Source organism: Stigmatopora argus, chromosome 19 (genome assembly GCF_051989625.1).
Source record: "Stigmatopora argus isolate UIUO_Sarg chromosome 19, RoL_Sarg_1.0, whole genome shotgun sequence".
Taxonomy (NCBI): Eukaryota; Metazoa; Chordata; class Actinopteri; order Syngnathiformes; family Syngnathidae; genus Stigmatopora; species Stigmatopora argus.
In genome coordinates this window covers 8,280,682-8,289,690 of record NC_135405.1, presented here as the reverse complement: position 1 = coordinate 8,289,690, position 9,009 = coordinate 8,280,682, and the positions used below count along the sequence as shown (strand labels likewise).

Genomic DNA, 9,009 nt, shown 5'->3' with positions numbered 1-9,009 from the left:
CAGAGGGGTTATTGCTTCGGCCTCACCGTTCTGGGGTCGAGGGTTCGATTCCAGATCGGTACCCACTGTGTGGAGTTTGCATGTTCTTCCTTGGCATGCATGGGTTTTCTCTGGGTACTCCAGTTGCCTCCCACATCCCCAAAACACACTTGCCTAGGTATGAGTGTGAGCGTGACCATCTGTCTTCTTGTGCCCTGCAAATGTCTGGCCACTGATTCAGGGTGTAGTTAGATAGGCTCCAGCACCCCCACGACCTTTGTGATATAAATTAATGTATCTTACCAAAGGCACCTACAGTAATGGTGCCTATTTTGTACTTTTTATATTAAATGCGATTTTTTTGCCTGCCTCCTGCCTATTGTTACTGGGATATACACCAGTACCCTAGCGATCCTACTGATGATAAGCGGTTCAGAAGATTCGAATGAATATTATACGTTTTGGCATATCGGGTTGACCTAATGTCCAATTTGGTGAGGAGTACCTGAACGCACCGCGCCTTTTTTCCTGGAGTCTCACATGATCGTTGATTGGCTGGGCGTGACATCATCGCTTTTCTACATGCGGCTGAAGGCAGTTTGAAGCTGCGGTTTTAAAGAGACAGTCTCCTAACCGCGTTTCTCCCTCCTCCCTTGTGGCACCGAACCAGACGTCCCGGCTAAAAATCCCTCCCACTGCAGGGCGGGACCTAACTGTACCCAAAAGACACATTTAATATTAATGATGTCGAGAATTGGCTCCGACTCGCGTCAGTCCCGCTGCGCGACTTGAGGAGGCTGGCGGACTTCCTTTCAACATTATTTCTGGGTAACTGGGTACAAGTCGCCCCAAAAATGTTGCCCAGTTTCTGCGCGGGGACTGGATGAATGGAGGCAGCCCTGTCATTGTGCAGAGATCGTGAATTACTGGCCCATAAGACAGCAACACACACACCGGTAAGCAAAAAAATCCAATGCAAGTTTGACAATTATGCAAGTTGATGGTATTATTACACTATGATGATGATTTCATGTCTCTTTTGTAAGTCATGAAACACCCCCTTGCATGTTGCTTGAAATATTTTTATGATCTTAACATGCTGATTTTTAATGGGATGAAGTTTCCAATGCATTCATTGCGGACATTGCTTGAATTAATTTGATTTAATACTATATTGGATGATGCTTACGTGCTTGGCTCTTGTGTGCACTCGGGTTATATTCACAGCACGTCCTTATGGCGAGTTTCTTGAATGAAATTGCCCATGAATGATTTCTCTTTGCTGTGTTAGAGGATGACCACGGCAGGCAGAGTGCATCAGTGCAAGCATGAATGCATGCAAGCAAGCAAGCATGCATGCATGCATGCATGCATGCATGGCGGTGGTCCTTACATAACATCCTGGGAGGACATGCTTTTAAAACGCTTGCATTTGCCGTCCATCTTCACATCTCTTCACTTGTGTGAGAGATTAAACTGCAGTGTTGCAGTCTTTCCTGGTGTTATCTCTCCAAGTCAAAGCTTGGGATAAGACAACATAATTGGTTACATTCAAAAGCGAGTGTAATTCAAATAGAATTAACCTTGAAGTGACTCACTTTTAAGACTCCCTGTTGTTTGTTATTGTGATTAGTGTGGGTGTTGCCATGTCTAATATTTGGCTTCAGCGCATGCGACTAATTAAACAGACGTGCGTTGATCCAGTCTACATAGATCTCCCACTGCGATTGTACGATTCTTTGAAGAGAGCGAGGTCTTGAAAATCTTTCCCTTCCAGTGTCAGAGCGGCGTGTTGAGTTCTCCGTAGACGTCCAGCCCTCGGCCTCCCCATGCCTCCATCTCCCCTCGACGACAGAATTGTGGTGGCGCTGCCAAGGCCGATCCGACCTCAGGAACTCCAATTGCGACTGGACACCAGCTACCTGGACTCCATCGCCTCCACCACCAGCGACGAGACGGTCCTCAGCGCCACCGTGGTGAAGATTCGGGCGACGGCCAATCTTGTGACGTATATGCCCTCATCCAAGGGTTCCACGCGCACCTTGTCGTGTGGATGTAGCAGTGCCAGCTGCTGCTCGGTCACCACCTATGAGAAGGACAGCCCTAGCCTGAACCAGAGTCAGGTGAGCGCCAGCAGTCCCAACCTCAGCTATGCCGGACCCTCTATGTTCAGCAACCACGATACGTTAAGCGCCCCCAGCCTCGCCCAGGCCGCAGCCAAGGGGCACCCGTCCACCACTGTGAGAGTCATCCACCCCAATGAGCTGGCAAAGCGGATGACCTGCTGCCCCATGGGTCACCCCATCGGGCCCACGCCGGTCATCATCGACTGCCGGGCCTTCACGGAGTACAATAAAAGCCACATCCGGGGGGCTGTGCACATCAACTGCTCTGACAAGATCAGCCGGCGAAGGCTTCAGCAGGGAAAGATCACTGTGCTGGACCTCATCTCTTGCCGGGAGGGCAAGGACTCATATAAGGGCATCTTCTCCAAAGAAATTGTGGTCTACGACGATACCACGGCCGATCCCCACAGGCTGGCGCCCTCGCAGCCTCTCAACGTGGTCCTGGACTCCCTGAGGAGGGAGGGCAAAGACCCCATCATTCTCAAAGGTGAGTGAATTTGTCAAGGCGCGGCAAATACAAACGCATGATGGGCTGGAAATGGAAAGAGGGGCTTTCCAGCATATTAAGGGATAGAAAGTGCAATTTCATGGGCTTTAGTTTGACTCTGGAGGCACTAAATCATTCTAGACGTCTGAGAGCAATGAGCGGTTTAGCAGCTCTAGGGGCTTTAGCACCAATATAAACTGATATGAAGCGGTGACTGGTTGCATAATAGTGTGCAGTGTTTGTGTAAAGCCCGTTAAACTTTGACCTTTATTGTTGTGATCAGCTGACCTGGCCTGTCGGCAAATTGCTTGTTCAATCGCTTGAAACTGCCCATCGCGAAACGACCTTGTTAATGTACCACCGCACGTATTGTATGATATTACCTTTTATCTTGTGTTGACGTAAATGCATAGTACTACGCAGGATGGGACAAGCAGCTGTTAGTCAAGGCAGTATTTTCAGTGGCTGCCATGTTTTTCACCATCGGTGCATGTGTGTGTTTGTGTGTTTGTGTGTTGGGGGCCAGGCTTGTAAATGTTGCATGCTGACTCGATACTCACTGACTAGATGGATACAGTACAATCTGTGAATTCTAAGCCGTGAGCATTTTTACTGAGTTTGTGGATGGTAACCATAATTATTTTTTCATATACAGTCGCCAGATCACAAACATAGATCATTTAAAAAATGTAAACATTTACAGAGATTGAGTGTTGCATATGATATCTGTTTCCTTATGTGTGAAATCATGGCTTATTATTATTGTGCAAACGCTTTAATTACCTGTGTCTTCACTATGTATATATGCCTGGATGTACATATATAAATACCCAAATACAGCTTTCTTGTGAAATGTTATTGACCTTATAAGCCCAAAAATTACGACAGTTGTGTCACATTGCTGGAAGTTTCACCAAATGGTTTTTGGGTGGATGCATCAACAGCATAGTCTCTATTTAATGATGGTCAAATGTTCTCTATCACTGGCGACCAGTGAAGGGTGATGCTTGTCTTTTTATGGGTTTATGGAGTGCTCCCATCATTAAAAAGCATAAAACGAATCAAATTGACTTTTGTAAAGATCAATGACAAAGACATAATACAATGTTCATTTTGCTATAAATGTCCCGTCTTAACATCTAGTCATACTTTATCAATATACAATACTGTCACGAGTTTGCTGACACCTTTCCTAGCGCGTTTTTTTTATGAGAGATGGGCGTTAGATTGGTCGCCAGCCAAATCTGGGTCACATTAAGGAAAACCATTAGCACTACCATTCAAGTCTCATGGATAATTTAGTCCTCAATTAACTTTGGCATGCATGTTCTTCAAATGTGGAAAAAAAACGTGAGTACCCAAAGAATTGTGAGACAGGTTTTCTAACCAGTTATCCACCATACTGCCTATGCTATTAACATTCTTGTTAAAATTCTCACACAATTGAAAAGAAATGGATGCCACACTTGTGCCTTACTGCTTAATAAATATGAGTGTATGTGTCTTTTAATGTACATGTTCTTCATTTAACAGCAAAACATAAAGCCAACAGCTGATTGTGTTACATAAATATAATATATGCTTTGAATTATGTTTTATTGTCATGAACTATTTGCACATGCCTCTATGTCATTATATTTCACGGAAATGCAAATATCTTGTTTAGCTACACTGACTGCTTTCACTGGCTATACTTGAGGCAACGAAATTACATCCTGGTTGACCGATTTTGAACCTAGCCTTCAACTAATCAACTATTCTCTATCAAAGACCCAACCGACATGGAGCATAGAACACTTGGCTGCCTCCGTTTTGGATTTTTCTCTCAGGCAAAAGAGCTTCATCCATCATTGGTTGTCCAAATTTCAGCAATGAAGTTCACACGAAGCTAAAATTAAACATGAACGCTTAGTTTTTTAAACATGCCCTTAAAATATTTGTTGGAGATTGATGCATTGCCCACCCTTCAAAAATAAAATACATCGACTGTGTTCTCCCAATCCAGCGATAAAAGGGGATTTGGATTTGACCTTCAGTAAAATGCTAATCTGTTGTCTAAAGAAAGCAAACAACAGTTGACTTAAGTCTACAAAAAACGTGACAAGATGGGAAGGGACGCAAACCTGTGTGTTAAGAAAGATGTTGTTGCAGTTAAAGCACCGTTCAAAAACACACCATTTCCCCCTATTTAGCCTATTGGTATCCATTTAACATATTAAATAATCATTATGATTTAATTTTTAGTGTAGAGTTGCTTTGAATTATTTATTACGCTCGAGAAAATACATCCATACAGCAACGTATCGTATGGCTTTCTTCTATACACGATCGTCAAAAATCCATACTTTGGACACTCACTGTACAAAAACCTAATAACGATTTGATGACACTTTATGTTTTACTACAATGGATGTATCAGTATTTTCCTCCACATTCTGTCATTACTAAACAATCAAGGGATAAATGGAAAGTTCTGTATTTTAACATCTTACATTTTATCTTGTATGTTATAAGTAGTGTTGAGTGACAGCGACTTTTGTAAGAAACTGAATTTTTGTACTCGTGTGTGGCTTTTTGAGTGGTGAGTGAATGAGTGACTTGTATGACAACCATAAAACAACTCCCCACCTGCCCAGGCACCAAAAGGGGAAGCTGCAAGGCTGTGCAATGACCTCACATTGAATCATGCATCAACTTCTGCACTGTGAACAATATGTGCTCTAACAATGTATGTGTGTGTGTTTCCATCCTACTCAACAGTGTTTCGACTGACAGGTGCAAACCGGTTTTATGGGGGGCAAAAGTTCAGTGAGAAACCTAATAACAAATGAGTCCGGGTACTGTTTCATAGCTATTGTGTTACATTTTTTCGCAACGCAAAGTATTCATATTCATGCTAAAATGTGTTTTGACGAACAATAATTCAGATAGTGATCAATTTTTTTGACTCACTTCTTAATTTGAAGTCATACAACAAAAATACAAACAAGATTACTGAAAGTACACTAAAATGCAAAAATCTCAAGTCACACACAGACATTAAAATGCTATGTAATACATATTCATCTGTAGTTATTTGTTTAACTTGATATTCTCATTCAAGAATCTATTTTTGAGATACACTGAGTCTCTGGTTATTTTTAAAGTGCTATATAAATAGAATTGAGTTTATCTTAGTTGCAATATTGTTCTGTGTTATATCATGTAAACCATGTCTAGTATGTCTGCATCTTTAAAACTGACTGGTTGTGAGCACAAAGCCTGAACTTCCACTTGGTGGGGTGTTACAATTCATTGAATTAATGGTTGGATTTGTAAGGAAGAAATTGAAAATAAGTTTTGTCATAATAGTGGATGTCTGCTATTTGAGAGGGCAGTGCAATAATTGATTATCCCCTATAATTATAATTGCTCATTATAATGGTTTTAAACTGAAATTCCACACTATTTGATCTCATGTTTGACCAAGAGGTCAACTTCTTCAAAAATTCTTTCCACAAGCAGACGGATTCTGGGAAATTATACCGATACTTGTCTGTATTTTTAAAAAACAGGATAAATTTTATTGTTTTATGGGAAGCTTTACCAGTATTACACTTAATTTCCATGAAGAAAACAGATTTTATTGAGTTTATCCAGGCTCTTCCGTCCGGGGGGCTTGGATCAGGGAATTTTGTCTTTTTTTTCTTCCAAATGTGAGCCTGTGAAGCCTTTGAGACTGTTGTGATAAAGGAGTATACAAATAGATGTTACTTGACTTGACATTTATTTATTTAAAATAAAATAACATGTAATACAAAAACGATAACTATATTTTCACTAATACATTCTGGTTTTAATCATTGTTGTCATTATGTATTATGTAATATCCATATCACTAACGTTGACTGTCCTGGCAGTGTTTAAATCCAAATCCGTGATGGTTTAAATCTGCATGTAAATGGTTGTCTGTCTCTTTATATATGCTCATGGGCAGGTCGTAGCGACCTTGAACCTTGAACAGAATAAAAAATATAGAAGATGTCAACAGAAAAGATGTATGTCCAGCATTGAGAAGTTTAGCGCTGAATGTTTATTTTTATTTTTTATTTTTTAAACAGGTGGCCTTAGCTGTTTCAGGCACAGCCACGAGAACCTGTGCGAACACTCGCTGCACCTTCACGAAGGTCTGGAATCGGGCGCAGCTGCCGGCCTCTCGGGGGCGCTACCTCACACCCTGCCCTCCACTCCGGACATCGAGAATGCAGACGTGGCGCCCGTTCTGCCCTTCCTTTACCTGGGCAACGAGCGCGACGCTCAGGACATCAACTTGCTGCAACACTTGAACATCGGCTACATCCTAAATGTGACCACCCACTTGCCACTTTTTCATTACGACACAGGCCTGTTCATCTACAAGCGTCTGCCCGCCACCGACAGCAACAAGCAGAACCTTCGCCAGTACTTTGAGGAAGCATTTGAATTTATTGGTAAGAAAACTGTTTTTTTAATGTTTTTTTGTTGTGTTAATATCCATCTGTAGTGATTGTCCTAATTGGGGGCAACAATTGGGCTGCACTGTCAGTCTTTAGTTATAAAAATGGTCATGATTTTGCTTTGCAGAACAACGATCAAAGTTATTGTATTTTCTTCACTAGAAATTGCATTTTTTTTCATAGTGTGACCCCTCATCTAATAAGTTACATTAGATGCTCAGTTTGCATGATGTGGTCTCCATTTTATTATTATACTGAAATATATGTTTATTTAGGTTTCTAATAATATAAACTTCCCATAAAAATGTGACTTATTCTCCAGTGGGACCGATATTTTATTTTTTATTCTCCAATTTTGGGGCTGGTATATGCTCAGGTGCGATTTATAGTCCAGAAAATACAGTACTTTGTCCGCTATGGCATCACGGCAGATTAGTGGTGAGCATATCTCCCCCATAATCACTGGGGGTCCTTCAAGGTGCCAGTACTCTCCCTATTTATGAGTATAATATACAACATGGAAAATTGATCCCCAAGTTTGCTGGCAACTAAGACGATGCAATGGAAGCTTTGAGCTAAGTCACATCATTGGCTCAGAAAGACTGGCCAACCTCCATTTCACATTCTGTTCCATATTGAAAAGTCAAAATTTGAACGTTGTTATCATAAGGCTAACCTAAGTCACTGGCGGTGTTGTATACTTGCTTGACTTTGGTTTGCCACTGGGAGTCTGGTTACAGTTTTCATTCAGAGAGTAATGTGAATGTCACTGGTTGTCTATCTTTTCCATATGAGTGATTGATGATCAATCTATGGCGTAGCCTGCCTTTCACCCTAAGTCAACTGGAAGAGGCCCCAGTTTTCTGCAAGCGTGAACTGGAAAATTGCAATAAAACAGGATGTGATGGAAAACAGGCTGTTTTCTGTGCTGACATTGAAGTTCATTGCGCTTTATTACAGAGGAAGCACACCAAGCTGGTATGGGCCTTCTGATCCACTGCCAGGCCGGCGTGTCTCGCTCCGCCACCATCGTCATCGCTTACTTGATGAAGCACACCTGGATGACCATGACGGATGCCTACAAGTTTGTCAAAACCAGGAGGCCCATCATCTCCCCAAACCTCAACTTCATGGGCCAGCTGCTGGAGTTTGAGGAAGACCTCAACAATGGAATCACGCCACGGATCCTCACGCCAAAGCTCATGGGTGTGGAGACCATTGTCTAAACCGCTCGCGTAACCCACTCGATATTGAGTTTGGAATGCGAGTAAGCCACTCTTTTTATTTTTTGAATCTCCCCGCTTGTGGTCCTCCTTGACTTTGCGGAGTGCCGAAGCTGTGTGGGTCAGCAAAGCTGTGGGTCAGAACTGATGAGAAATGCCAAAATATCCCCGCTGTTTGGACCTGGCCGACATCCCGGAGGAGAGCACGAGTTGAGATGTTGAGACAGAGGGAGAGAGAATGTGCTCACTTGGAAGAGTTCCATGTGGGACTGCAGAGGAGCAAGCGTGAGACAGAAGTTCATACTTCACATTGTGACACACAATGATGGGGGTGGTGGATGGTGGTACCAGTTAGAAAAAAAAACAAGAAAATAAACAGTTGAAGACATGTCTGGTGTGTTAATGTTCTATTTTTATACAGGCGTGTCAATTACAAGCCCAATATGGCTTACTGTGCAATAATTTCTGAATGGAATGCAACATTGAGCTTATGTGTATATATAGAAAATATTTCCAGCTCTCTGCTGAATATTGGTGTAATATAATTCATTCTGTGTGCAGTGCATTTATGCTCCACTATGGGGAAATCATCGTCATAATAAATGTTTTTAGTTGGATGGTAGAATTCCTGAGAGCTCATTCAATGCCAAAATTGCTTGTATTGCTAGTATCATACTTTTGTTATCAAATGATTTAAAACGGCTTCATTATTATGGCTG

General features: G+C 42.0%; 1 protein-coding gene across 1 annotated transcript; it reads left to right on the top strand.

Annotated features, from left to right (window-relative positions):
* The first annotated feature begins 731 nt into the window (after positions 1-731).
* On the top strand, positions 732-8,602 carry dusp10 (dual specificity phosphatase 10). Its single transcript, XM_077587823.1, has 4 exons — positions 732-935; positions 1,757-2,592; positions 6,693-7,061; positions 8,028-8,602. The coding sequence occupies exons 2-4, from the start codon at positions 1,809-1,811 to the stop codon at positions 8,291-8,293; spliced, it is 1,419 nt and encodes a 472-aa protein (XP_077443949.1). The 5' UTR covers positions 732-935; positions 1,757-1,808; the 3' UTR covers positions 8,294-8,602.
* The last annotated feature ends 407 nt before the right edge of the window (positions 8,603-9,009 follow it).